General features: G+C 39.7%; 1 protein-coding gene across 3 annotated transcripts in view; it reads right to left on the bottom strand.

Annotated features, from left to right (window-relative positions):
* LOC137174126 (dynein axonemal heavy chain 2-like) overlaps positions 1-14,032 on the bottom strand; it is a 62,369-nt gene that overhangs the window by 26,452 nt on the left and 21,885 nt on the right. For all 3 annotated transcript variants that reach the window (XM_067579207.1, XM_067579209.1, XM_067579206.1), the window contains 19 exons: positions 13,830-14,018; positions 13,394-13,497; positions 12,525-12,714; positions 12,194-12,374; positions 11,815-11,942; positions 10,628-10,780; positions 9,813-9,938; positions 8,511-8,729; positions 7,011-7,128; positions 6,665-6,801; positions 5,984-6,121; positions 5,341-5,499; positions 4,946-5,098; positions 4,185-4,276; positions 3,816-4,014; positions 1,997-2,221; positions 1,732-1,836; positions 457-645; positions 34-119 (listed from right to left, as the gene is read on the bottom strand). In XM_067579207.1, coding sequence (XP_067435308.1) covers positions 34-119; positions 457-645; positions 1,732-1,836; positions 1,997-2,221; positions 3,816-4,014; positions 4,185-4,276; positions 4,946-5,098; positions 5,341-5,499; positions 5,984-6,121; positions 6,665-6,801; positions 7,011-7,128; positions 8,511-8,729; positions 9,813-9,938; positions 10,628-10,780; positions 11,815-11,942; positions 12,194-12,374; positions 12,525-12,714; positions 13,394-13,497; positions 13,830-14,018 — 2,891 coding nt within the window. The remainder of the gene's footprint in view (positions 1-33; positions 120-456; positions 646-1,731; positions 1,837-1,996; positions 2,222-3,815; positions 4,015-4,184; positions 4,277-4,945; positions 5,099-5,340; positions 5,500-5,983; positions 6,122-6,664; positions 6,802-7,010; positions 7,129-8,510; positions 8,730-9,812; positions 9,939-10,627; positions 10,781-11,814; positions 11,943-12,193; positions 12,375-12,524; positions 12,715-13,393; positions 13,498-13,829; positions 14,019-14,032) is intronic.

Raw genomic sequence — 14,032 nt, 5'->3', positions numbered from 1 at the left:
TAACATCAGCATGCTAACATGCTCACGCCTTACCTGAAGCACTCATGGATCCACAGCCTAGTGACATTGTTTTTACTATCATGGAAGTCTGGGTGAGCTCTTAGAAGACCCTGAAACACCTACAAGGGGTGGCACAGGAAAAAATAAATATATATTAATGTGCAGATATGCAGATAAGTATTTTGTATTGTAACAGAGATTCGACCATACCATTGATACCTACATTTAACTAGACAGGTTAAATAAGCCTTCAGTTAATCTTAAAAAACTTTGCTGCCTCGTTGCCAGTGAAACTGTTTATCATGGATCACCAATGTTAGGCTAAGTATAGAGAGCCCAGCTAAGTTGAACTTTGTGAAACAGGCCCCAGTTGTATTGTCTCATATTTTTTGGTAGTTTATGCATGTGTGTGCTGTGGGTATACTTATATCAATCTATATGTGTTTTTGTGTGTACCTTGGAGATATCCCTGAGGTTGAAGAGGTAGTGTATCTTGGCTGGAGTAGGAAGAAAACGAGCTGTAACAGAATAATACAATTCTAAAGTGGCCTGAGTCAGAATCTCTCCAATGGGCTTCACGTCCTCCTTAAAACCTTGTAGCTTCTGGTTGATCATAGTACTGTAGATTCGTCTGATTTGGGAATCCTGCATACAGAGAGGACATGTCTGTTCAAGTTTGGTAGATCTTGTAAATGATACAGCAATGTCAATAAGATACACAGATTTCTAAGTCGTACTTGTCGAGAAAAAGAAAGAAAAACAGAATGTGATTTTTCTGAGGGGTGTAACAAATCCATTTTGTGTTGTCCACTTCACATATTCAAGAGGCAACTCAGGTGTCAAGTGACTGCAGCCACTTTCAAAAGTACATTTATTTTGTGCTTTTGTGGCAGTGGCAAAATCAGGGTAGAGAGGAAAATAGTAGAGGCAAGTGTACGAGAAGAAATGAGGGGATGAAAACAAGCAGCGAGAGAGGAGAGAGCTGGGGACAAGTGGCAAAGGTAAGATGGAGCAGGGGAAGTTGAAAGGAGCACAACACCAGAGATGAAAGACTGCAAGAAAATTGAGAAACACTGAAATGAGACAAGTGATCTGGAGAGGGAGTGATTAATAAGACGACACAAAAATTTTTAATAAAATAAAATAAGAAAAAAATGAGAGGGGAGGCAGATGAGAGGTGGTTAATGAGCAGAGGGGGAAACATTTGCAGGCAGCCTTTGAATCATTCATATTCTCTTGGGTGTTAGAAATGAGAGAATTTGTTAGATTTTGCAGTGGACATAATTAACATCGTGACTTAGCATAAATCACAAAAATAATGAGGTATGTAAAAAACAAATACAATTGAAGGCTGAATTATATACTATAACTAAATAGCCTAATTCAAATATAAAAATAAATAGACAAGTAGACTATATTGTGTAGAGGCTATGATATACTACACTATACGCGTATAGAGGTTGCTGTGATGTGTTTAAGCAACTTTAAGTTAAATGAGACAAAAGTCAAAACACAATTTATAAAGCTTGTGTATCTTTGTTTCTACATATGAATGCAATAATGAGACAATTATTTCATTTTATATTTATTTAACATGGACTCCATAACATATTTACTATATTTAATTGCCTGTTGAACTATAAATCTTTTTTTATTAATATAATTTTGTCGCACTCAGTGATGAATGGTAAAAGTCAGAGAGGAGAGGAAACCAGAGTCAGCAGGACTTACATTTGGGAAGGTCATATTGATGAGATTGAACCGACTCTGTAAGCGGCCAGAGATGTGAGTCCTCCCTCCACCAGGGGGGCCCATCGAAGCCAGCAAGAACATGTCCTAACAGTTCCAACACACACATGCACAAACACACAGAGACACACACCGGAAAACATTTTATATTTGCATTTTATATCAACACACCTATGAAATGAAACATTATGTAAAAAAGAGTGATGATCAACCACACTCCCTCCCTCCACAAAATGCCCTCTCTCACCCTGACAAACTTAAGGGTCTGTTTCTGGCGGTCAAACCAGAAGCCGTAGTCGATCCAGAGGCGCAGCAGCTCCAGTGGTGGCTGGGAGCCAAAGAGGTCATGGGCCGGCATGTTGAGGTCATCCAGGAAGCAGAGCAGGCGCTTCCCACCTGCTGGCACAAACACGCACTTGGTTCTCTTCTCTATGCGGCTCTCAACGATGGCCTGGATGTTATTAGAGGTGGTCTGGACAGTCGCAAATACATGGAAGAAGAGACAGAAACACAGAAAAACAAAGACAGAATAGTAAGTTTTGTTGTGTACCTTCTTATGTTATGAAACAATATAAATAATGTGACAATCCCCCCTGAAAGCCGTACTGTGAAAATATATTAAAAAGTTTTTTTTGTGTGTCCAATTGTGTTTTTGTGATCAGGAAACCTTCTGTTTGTGATGAGTGTATTGTGGGTTGAACTACAGAATTTGGCCATTACATTCATTACAAGACAAACTGGATGTTAATGGGATACATGTGACCTCTATGTTGAGAACTATTGGCATTGTGGACTACCGTTTTACATCTATTCCTAATTCAATTCCTAAAATAATTTCAAAATCCTGCTATGGAGAAGAAAATCAACAATTTTTCTGTTATTAGTATGTGAGATATTGACACTAACAATCTATACTGGCACTAATAATATTAAAAAATATTTAATCAATTAAATGATAAACCCTAACCCTATGTGAATGTATTTTATCAGTATCTTAAATTAATTCACTTGTGGAGACAAGAATGAAATTGAGGTAGATAAGGGAAGAAAAAGAAAAGGAGCACTTATGCCAAAATATGTATGAATCTATGAATATGACATGGTATGAGACAGATGTATGAGGGAGAGGAGAGAGAAATGGCAGGGAGAGTGCTGCCAGATTAGAATGATTTATGCTCAGAGTAGTTGCCTGGGAAAGTTTGGTGGTAATGGTGATGGATGTGAAGGAGGAGGCTGTGGGGGTTGTGGTGATGGATGGTGATGATGATGGTAAGGGTGGGGGGGGTGATGAGTGCTTCCATCATCCCTGGCTCTCTAATAGCCCTTCATCAGGACTGTGCAGCACTGACGTGACTCAGCCTAATTGCAGCATCTTGGAGCAACGTGTCATTTTACTCTAACTGTAGCGGAGGCTATTCAGAGCTATCACGTGGTCAGATGGAAGCAGATGCTCTCTCTCACTCTCAAACTCACTACACAGTGACACACACACACAGGGGAATACACACAGATACATACAATACGTGTACTCATTCACCTTTGCATTGCTACATTTCATGTGCCAGTGAGCTTGTCCAAGGTTATATTTAGTTGATAGGTGAGATGTTCAGCCAGAGCACAGGTGTTTTCTTGTACGGAAATGTACTAGAGGATCTCATTCTAATGCACGATCAGTTCCTTAAATTCAATGATATGTGTTTGTTTGCCTGTTCATATATGGGTGAAATTTGTGCATGTGTGGCATCTATAGATTATGGAATAGAAAACTGTATGACAAAATGTTGAACTATTCCTTTATTAGATTCCCTATGTCCTATACTGTAGGTAACATCAACCCTCACCATAATGTTCCTTTATCCCACCTAAAGCTAACTCAAACTCATTATTATAAACATTATTGTTAACCCTATGTATTGATCCTAACTAGAGCCTTGACAAATTAAGTATCAGCCAAAACGATCTTTGTTTGCAAAAATGTCAGATCAAGGATTCAGAACTGGCATACACACACACACACACACACACACACACACACACACACACACACACACACACACAGCACCAACCTGTGAAGACATGTTGACAGTGAGGGCAGCCCACTTGGAGTTATCCAGGCCTTGCAGGACACTCTGGGCCACTGAGGTTTTACCAGTGCCCACCGGCCCGGTGAGCAGCACAGGGTACTGACCCGACACCAGAGCCTTAACCAGGAAGTTGTAGCGAACTGTGTCTACTGTAGGAACCATGATCTTATAGAATGGAGCGCTGCAGAGGTAGAGATATAGATGTATCAGATGTTAGTGATAGGTTATATCATGTGTGTCTTGTTCAGTTTTAAAAGTGTAGTGACTGAACTGACAGAAAGTGAAATGGATAAAACATCCACACACTCACATGCATAGCTAAGGTCAGGTACATAAAATCTGGTTACTTACTTGGCATTGTAGCGCCAGCCTTTCTGCAGTTTATCTTCGAAAGAAGCCCAGGCTTTGTTCTTGGTGTCAACATAGTACTCGTACACCGTGTCCTGAGAGTGTTCACAGTGAAGGAGTTCAATCCATAAAAAGTTCAGAGACTACTGGTGCTTGCTAAAGACAGATGTCTCAGTTTGCTGTTAGGCATGCGGCTGGTGTGTACAGTATTATCTGTCATTAGTAATGTTTAAAATGCTTATATGAATCCATCTAAGGTTTTCAGTTCTAAAACCATCTACACATCACATTGATATAATGTAATAGCCGACTCATCGTGTAATGGGCGAAGAAAAACAAGACCCTTATGATGTGGGACTAACTAGCGACACAGAGGAGGACTATCAACCTAAACAGAAGAGAAACTGCTTTTTTTACAGGCAAACATGCTGTAAACTCATAGTTCTAGCTACGTATGCAACATCAACTCTTGCTGTGGTTGAAGTTCTTGTAGTTGTGGATACTCTGACTAAAAAACATTTGTCACTAGTCTTTCAGTATCATGGTAGCCTGTTAGCCTGCAAAAGTCCTTAAACATAAAAAGCTCTGGAAGCCCTTTGTTGACTTCTTTTTTTTTGCAAAACATAGTTTAGTCACAGGTGTGTTGTAAGTTACAGTATACTTAACATAAAAGTCCACTAAACAGCCTAATGATGAGCTAGAGTGCAGTCTGACTGACTTTGTACGTGTCATAAGTGTGTAAACAAATATGCTCTGCAGAAGACCTTGATAGGGAACGTGCCCTCGATCTCCCGTAGGAAGTTATCCATCTTCTTGCGTCCATCCTCATCAACAGAGGCACAGATAGACCAGATAAGGCTGAAGGTGAACCAGAGCTCCACCATCCGACCAAAGTGTTCTTTGTCGGAAATGTTCACCTGAAGAAAGGGAGAGAAAGAAAATTACATTGTTTTTAAGAATGGGCTGGAGCTTCTGATGCTTAAGAGATGATGTCAGCCTTTGTTTTGGGATTTATTTACTAATGTATAGGGTTGGAGTTAGATCGGTTATGGCTTAATTTCAGTCTTAAGTCAGTTACACCAAATGCCATTTACTGTAGGATCGACATTTAAGTGTTGCTAGAAAACAGGTGTTACAGATTGCATTCTACGTGTCTCACCCCATTGTTGGGTTTGGCCAGAGAGTCATAGAGACGGCAGAGTGATGTGACTCCGTTGAGTTCAGTGATGGGGATCAGCTCCTTACAGTTGTTCTTCTTAAAGTTCAATGTGCTCTCTACATATTTCTCAAACAAACGCTTGAGATGCTCTACCTCAGCCTGTGGAGAGATGGAACAACGTAGAGATCAATAGACAGACATGGACGAAAGGGGGTGGCAGGGAAAAGGAGCAAAATCAATACTGATATCTCATGTGTTCCTTTTATAAATGGCTTATAAAAGACTTCTACCGTCTCTATCAATGAAGGCAGAAATGCCAAAAAAGACATAAGAGAACACTACATGTGACTCATTACACATCCACTATGTACACACAATCTAATATTGCGAGACTTCATCTTTGTGTTAGAAAATCTTTGTCAGAATCTTCATGTCAGACAAAGAAAACAGCAATGAATGAGGCCTAATATCGTGGAATGGGTAAACAATTTATACAAGTTCATTTATACAAGCATGCATTTAAATAACTTTGCCATTTCAAAAGTTCCCTTTTTACAGCTAATATTGGCTAGACTATGGCTATCACAAAGAGTGTATGACTTGCGCAGCCAGTATTCTAAAAAATTCAGTTAGGGCATTGTACCTTGTGTCGTTTGTCGAGCCAAGACTGAACAAAAGGCTTCCATCCCAGATCAGTGTAATCATTGTAGACCATCCCACAGCGAGACACCGTAGCTGGAGAGGCCATAGCCAGGTTCTCCACTTCAAACAGCAGAGACACCTAGAAGAAAAGAACTTAGCTCTAGTTTTTCTGTTGTGATCATTTCACATACAAAAAACATTTAGATTTAGTTTTACTTGTTAGATTTTTTATGTGGGACCACGCACAACATTACATAGCTACAGTTACATTAAATTGTAATGTTACTATGTTCTCCACTAAAGAGAAGAGAGCAGCTGTTCCCTGCCATACTGCTGAGATTAATTTCAAAGAAACTGCAAACTTATAATATTAAGCATGGAGTTTTAAACAATGACTGCTAGTCCATGCACAGAAATTCTTGAGAGGAGAGAGGAGAGTCTTTCAGCTTGTTAGTAAAGTCCTAAAGCACCATCCATCATTAGTTAATTCAATTTCTAGAGACTCGTGAGACTGTCAGCTAAAAGTATCAAACCACTTGGATAATCAAGACAACAACAAAAACAGCCCAAGCTTGTTTCCTTTGGAGAACTTTTAGTTGGAGCCAAAAACAAAACAACTTCATTGTATCTTACTTTAACAGACTGTTTGCCATTTGGAAAGTGTTTCATTTTCCATTCTCACCTGTTCAGGCATGGAGATTCTCTCGCCGTTGATAAGTGTGAGCACCTTGTTGTCATCCATGACAGAGTTCATACTCTCTATCCACAGTGTGTCAACAGGCCCGTCGAACACAATCCACTTCTCATCTGGTTTCTCATCTAAAGGATGGAGAGAAGAAGCAGTGTGTGTCACAAAAGAAGTGAGGTGTTATAGTAGAAAAGTAAGACATTCTACATAAGTTTTTTTGGAGTGAAAATGGAAAATTTAATAAATGAAAATTGCAGTTGATCTGGGTTTTGAAAAGTGAATTGGGTACTGCCACTAGAAGATGTGTGTTGTTAGTGCTGAGTGTTTTTAGTGTCTGTACCTGCACAGGCTGATCTCATAAGGGAAGAGAGTACTCCATCACTCCATTCATTGGTGGAGAGGTCGTTTTCACCATACAGCTCTCCCAGACTCATTGCCTTGGGGTTTAGAGGATATTCCTTTTGCGCCACAGGGTCCAAAGCAAGAAAGAGAAAATGACAAAAAAAGTGACAAAGTGCTGGCAAGAAGAAGTGCATACATGGACAATCAAATTCCTGTCACTGAATAAGCAATAAGACTGAGGAATTAAAATGAATAAATTGTAATGGTTGAAGTATTGATATATACACTTTCTACTGGCAGATCATAATTGTCACAGGCTATGTTGTTTGTCAGCTAAAAAGGACTAAATGCTGAAAAAAAATGTTATACTGTAATTTAACAGTAGCTTTTCAAGTCATTTTTCAGATCCTCATGTTTTCATCTATTGCAAGATTAGCTTCGGTTACTAGCTCTGTTTACATGTTAATACAACTGCTGTTCATGCGTCCACCCATCCATAGTTTGTTGGTTATGCTAGCATTAGAAGAGGAAGACATAGACTGAAATAGACATGCAAAGAGCACTGAAGAAGAGGAAGCAAGAGCCAGAGGCATAAATAGAAAGAAGCAGGAAGAAAACTAGATGAAAAGGACAGAGAGAAATAAAAGAAAAGAAAAGATTCTACAGCCTGCTAGGGCGTCTTTGATGCTGTACATCAGCATGTTAACATTCTACCAATGACAATGGTAACTTGCTGATGCTGAGAAGCTATAATCTTTACCATATTCACCATCTTACTTTAGCATGTTAGCATGCTTAGATGTGCTAATTAGCACTAAGCACAGAGAATAGCTGAGGCTGATGAAAATTGGTAATGACAAAATAACTGCAAAAATAATGTATTGAACAATAACAAAAGTAAAGAAATCACCAAACTGTTTGCAATTAATCTGGAGTGACATGAATGTCCGTACCAAATTTCATGGTAATCCATCCAATAGTTGTTGAGATATTTTAGTCAGGTCCAAAGTGGTATACCAACTGACTGACAGACATTATCAGCCATGTCACTAGCATGGCTAAAATCTAAGTAGTGCTAGAAAAAACTGTAAACACAGCCACTGAACCTGTCACGTAATCTAAGTTTGGCTCTGCAAATGAAAAGAAGCAGATAGAAGGAAATGAAGACAAACAGACAAGCAGACAGGGTGATGGTATTGATTTGCATTTAGGTGGGAAGTGTACACTAGATATTTGAGCCCTCAACAACAGCAAATAATGTGAAAAAGTTGTTTTATCACAACAAAATCATTGCTTACAGTGTCCCTAAATCCCATAATTTTTCCATGAAAAGACTTTGCAAGATAAATTGCCTAATATTGGAGCAAGAAGTGTTTGTCAGTTTGTGTAAATTTTACTTTCTCAATACGCCTCTCAAAGTGGGAGCCCAAGATGTTCCTTTTCATTACAGCAGCACTATTAGCTAATAAATTACGCAGTGTATTATTTTCACACCCACCTGGACAAGCTGGTAGCCAGCCACTCCCTTGCGGTGCAGGGCAGTGAGGGCACTTTGCAGGACCCTCCAGGTGACCGTTTTGGCACTGCCCGTCTTGCCCACCAGCATGGAAGAGTGTCGCGAGTTTTTGGTCTCATAAAGTTGAATGACTTTGGTCATGGTAAAGGGAGTCACCTGCAAACCTCTCTGACGAAGCTCCACCTCTATGGCCTCCTTCAACTGAAACAAAATGGCGGCAAAACATAGACAGATAGTCAGAGATGGTGAAACCCTGAGTGATTGTAATTATACAGAAAATTCTGATACATTGACCATGATGTGCCAGGGTCAATTTTACATTTGTCCATTTTGGGTGTATATATAATGTGTCTCAGGCTACAGCAGTTTTACAACCCAACCAATTCTGAAATCTTCTTAGGCCCCTTATAAGATATGTGATGCTGATACAGTGTACTTACAGTCATAAAGGTAAAGCAATAAACACTGATAAATCAAAAAAGTGTTGAGGTTCTACAAAAGTTATGGGAAGAAGCTGCAAACGAACAAACCAAAGACAGGGGACAAGGTAACTGATAATGAAAGGTCTGAAGGATAGAGCAATAAATACAGACTGAAGAAAGAGATAGTACATTTGCTGACTGAGGTAGAAAACTGACCACAGAGTGAGTGAATCACAGTGAGCCAGAGAAACAGACAGAGAGAGTTGAACCACATAGCAGGGGAAGGTTGAGTCACAAAGAGAGAGGAAAGATGTCTCAGCTTGAAGGTGGAAATGAGAAACGAATGGAGCCTGTCAGAGCAGATGGCTGAGAATCCAGTAGCTAATAGTGGGGGAGCCTCCCAGCCAAATTAATGACACCCTCAAAACTATGCAGCACACACTCCCACCCAGCCAATCTGGCTGGGCCTTTGTCTGAATCAGGATGCACAAACATGGGCATACACAAACAGAAACGTGGCAAATACACACATATATAGATTTATACATGCATGAACATGCATGTGTAAAAACGCATACAGACATCATCACACAGAAAATGTATGCCCTACAGTGTGCTCAGTGCATACAAACATCCAAAGCCAAATGTCAGGCACAACATTTCTTAGGACTGAAAAATACCCCAAATGTGTGGCCCAAGGTACTATCCCACCCATCCCATCCATCTACAGAGACAATGATGAAAATGTTAAAGCTGATGCAGTAACAGCAGGGTGCCTGAGTGTTGTAAAACTTGTTTGATTGTTCTAGTTTCACTATTAGTCAGAGATGTTAAAGGAATCAGGAATCCTAGATCAGCTTACCTTGCCATAGTCTATAACGGGTGTTTCCACAGCAGGGAACAAGTCCTGAGTGATCCCATTGAACAATGGCAGGTCAGTACAGGTCAGCTTAGCAATGTTCATGTCTTTCATAGCCATTAACAGGATCTGGAGACAGAGATACAAGGTCACTCATAAGTTCACTTCACTATAGAAAAGTTTAGTTCACTTGAAAGGGAAGTAGTTAGTGCAGATACATCTATAGTTGCATGGTTTGGCATTATAGATAGATAGGGCACCAAAAGAGAGATGACAGCACAGCTTGGGTTCACATTCCAGCTCATGAAGTCATAGCAACAGCCTGCTATTCCCATGCAAATGTATCCTCAACCACTCAGTCATAAGAGCAACCCCACAGAGAGAAAGATGACAGCAGCATCTATGACAACAAAATGCCTGATAATATGCTTTTAAAGTGAAGAAATTTTTGGGTAAAAACTAAGAAATAGCTAGTTATGTCAAAGCTTACCACTTTGTTTGTGAACAAACCTCAACTGAGCCACTGAAAGAAATACCAACTGAAGACAAATTGCCTGTTAAACTGGAGTTTGGCATGATGCAGAATTTTGTGACATTGATAATTATAGTGTAGGAATAGCATCACCAGCAGCAACCAAAATACCATCAATACAATTATTATAACAATATTTATTTGGAACAGAGTGCCACTTCAGCCAAACAGGACATCGGGGCAGAATTTTGAACTACTTTAGCCAATCATAAGGGATCTAATGACCCCGTAGCAAGTCCTCAAACCCCTGTGTGTGTGAGAGAGAGACAGAGATTGATAGACCTACTTCTTCATCAGGAACATTAGAGCAAAAGCGGCGCTTCTTTCCAGCATAGCGGAGCAAGGAGGTAAGAGCACGCAGGCCAAAGTCATAGTGGTCCTGTTTAGACAGCTGCTGCACCGCCAGGGAGTACAGGGTGAACACCTTCTTAGCCAGGAGCTATGAGGACAAAGAGGAAGACAAAGTGGAGACAGAAAAGGATGAAACAAGACAAGAGAGGATGTCAGCCTTGGATGAATATGATTCAAATTTGCAGTATATGTTGCCTAAGTTTTCTCAGCATGCTGTAGGTGTGTTAGCTCCAGAATGTTTACTAATGCACACCAACTCTGTTGTCTCTCAATGAACACACACACACATACACACACACACACACACATAGTGGCATGAAGCTGTAAGTGAGTCAACAGTAATCCTGTTCCAGCACTGGTCCCAGAGAATGTGTCTGTGGTAATCATCACCCTTATATAGATACATACACACACACTATTCCTCTCAAACCCTGGCCCTGCACCAAACCCCACTCAGACAATGATCCCAGAAATCAGAGGGGAAACAATTGGGTCAACACCCACCACTCATCTATGTTCAGCTGAGGCTCCACATCACTTTGTGTGCACGTACAGTACAATTGTCTCCTGAAAACCTTGATAAATAATTAAAAAATCTCTGTAAGTCTGTAACTTTTATAGGAAAAAGCAAGCAGGGTATTTTTAATTGAATTCATCAGATTGATTTGATGATGCTGCATCTCTATCAGTGTGGAAGAACTCAATCTCATGTACTGATTGCCCGAGCTCTTCACATAAAAGAAGCTGGGATGTTTCATTAAGACTGTGATAATTCAAGAAGATATACTTTAGAAATCAATGCGCAGTCAGAACTGTGTACAGCATAAAAATAGCACCCTGACAGAATCCATTAAATTAATACAACTGCTATACAGACAAGGCCTTGAAGCAGCTGAAGTGAGTTTCCTTTTATAGTTACATAGAGAAATAAAATATATTTATGTTGAATCACTGTCTCTGATCTACGTCCTTACCAATCTAAACAAGTCTATATCACTGCTGTTCAAAGCCTCCCTCCAAGCATTGTTCCTGGCAGAATGAATAAAGCAGCCAAAACAATCTGTTCTGCTTTTCTCTTTTTTTTGGCACACCACCAGAATAAATTTCCTTGAGTTGTAGTACCTTGCAGTTGTTGAAGCCTTCTCCAAACAATATGATCTCAGCAATTAGAGTAGAATCTGGCACTACCATGGAGATAGGTCTGAACATGGACTTGAGGTTGTCTGGGAGCTCAGTACGCCCAGCATAACCTACGGAAAGATACAAATAGAGAGAACGGATGACAACTGCAAACGCTGAAACAGCCAATTATGATAAGTTTTCATGAAAGGAAAAAAAATATTAAAATGTCTAAAACTATTTCTGCAACAACCATCCATCAATCAATGCACTTCTCTTATGTCTATTTGTATGCTCATTATGTCCCGAATGTTAACACTACATATTAACATATGCCGGCATAATATGCAGTGTATGAATTTACTTATTTGTGTTGACCTACCGGGATTCATGGTGATAAAGATGCCACATGACCAGACCAGACGAATGTGCTGTCCATCGAAATGGAACTTTGATTGTCCAGCTGAAAGGGCAGACAGGATGGAGAGGATCTGCTGGGCCACTACTGACAACACCTCTATATTGATACGGTTGAACTCATCAAAGCACCCCCATGCTCCTGTCTGTTCAGGGTGGACACAATTAAATACATACAAATTGAGACACACAGTGAAAAAAAAAAGAACAATTTTGCATTGCATTGCATTATCATGTTAACTACAGTCATCATCATCATCATCATCATCGTCCCTATCATCCATGTCTATTCCTACCTGTGCCAGGCCAGAGTACATGCGTCCCATGGATTTATAGTCTAGTCCTTCAGAGCAGTTGACTACAATGACGTACATCCCTAAAGCTTTGCCTAGGTCCTTCACTGTCTCTGTCTTGCCAGTACCAGCTGGGCCTTTAGGAGAGCCCCCCCGATGCAGATGGAGCGCTGTGGTCAGAGTCATGTAACACCTGCACAGAGACAAAAACTGACATTTACTCTATATTTTACTTGTGATATGCATACATATATGAAAATTAAACAATTAAATAAACACAATGTCTCAATGACTTGGATGTAAATATCTTGATATACAATACGCTTAATATGCAATTTCTTGCACAAAAAGTTACAATTTAATGTTAAGTTGTATGTTGTTTTCTGTTTTTTGCTATATTCTCTTATTGTCTTATGTTTCATACTGTTGTATGTTGTCATGTTGTCTGCCTGCCATTTGCACTAATAGAGACTAAAACAAGGAAATACAGTAAGTTTGTTAGCTTTTTTATGCTGCAATGTAAGAATGTGAGGTCTGAATATAAACTAATATATATAATGCAATTACTAATCTACCCTTTGTAACAGCTAATTTACATAAAACCGGCACTAATCCTTTTAACTGTGAATGCACAAAGAGCCAAAGTGTAATGTAGCAATTGTACTAACAATGCTAATGGTAGCCTCTGCTGTAATGTAATTTCCTGAGTGGCTTCAGTGTCATCCAGGGTCTGATACTCAGTAGTGACATTATAAAATTAAAACAACATTTTAAATGTAAAACTATGTAAAATACTGTGATGAATTAATTCACTGATATATTATTGTATATTGTTAGCTGGTGCATTGATTGACTGAATGACTGATTGTGACCTGTCAGTAAGTGGAGTGATGACAAGCCGTCCAGAATTGCCCAGGTACTCGTAGCCATACTTGAAACGTGTGTTGGTCTGTCGGATTATGCAATCATCAACATCCTGTTGGGAGAGCAAACAAAACTATGTAAATATAATATGTAAAAACTGTGAAGCAGGGAGAGGGTATATGTACTGCAGTGTTTGTTTTACTGCCACAAACTACCAATTGATGAAAAGCTACTTATCTATACCCACCTGTTCCATTCAACTATTGCTTTCAGATTTTTTCTGCAAACTTAATAGTACATTTCTTGAAATAGCAGGATGGAAAAACCAAAGCCACTGTGGAAATGTTTCTGAAATTACAGCTTAATAGAAGTGATCCTATCAGCTCTTCTTTTTTCCACACTGTCTCCTGTATGTTGTGCTTACTTGGCTCTCTCAGGGCATACCTTCTCCCAGTATAGTCGTAGCTGGCACAGCCATTCAAAGGCATTGACATCATTGCAGCCTGCCTTGGCCAGCTTGTCAATGACATCCCGAGCATGAACTTCCACTGTGACCAGAGCTACAATCTTCAGACGCAGGACTTTGGACAGGTTGCCACGGATAAGCTCTGAATAGGACTGAAGCATGGACACCTGAGAGAGAAAGA

The sequence above is a fragment of the Thunnus thynnus genome, chromosome 22 (assembly GCF_963924715.1).
Source record: "Thunnus thynnus chromosome 22, fThuThy2.1, whole genome shotgun sequence".
NCBI classification, from domain to species: Eukaryota; Metazoa; Chordata; class Actinopteri; order Scombriformes; family Scombridae; genus Thunnus; species Thunnus thynnus.
This window is presented reverse-complemented; position numbering and strand designations above follow the sequence as displayed.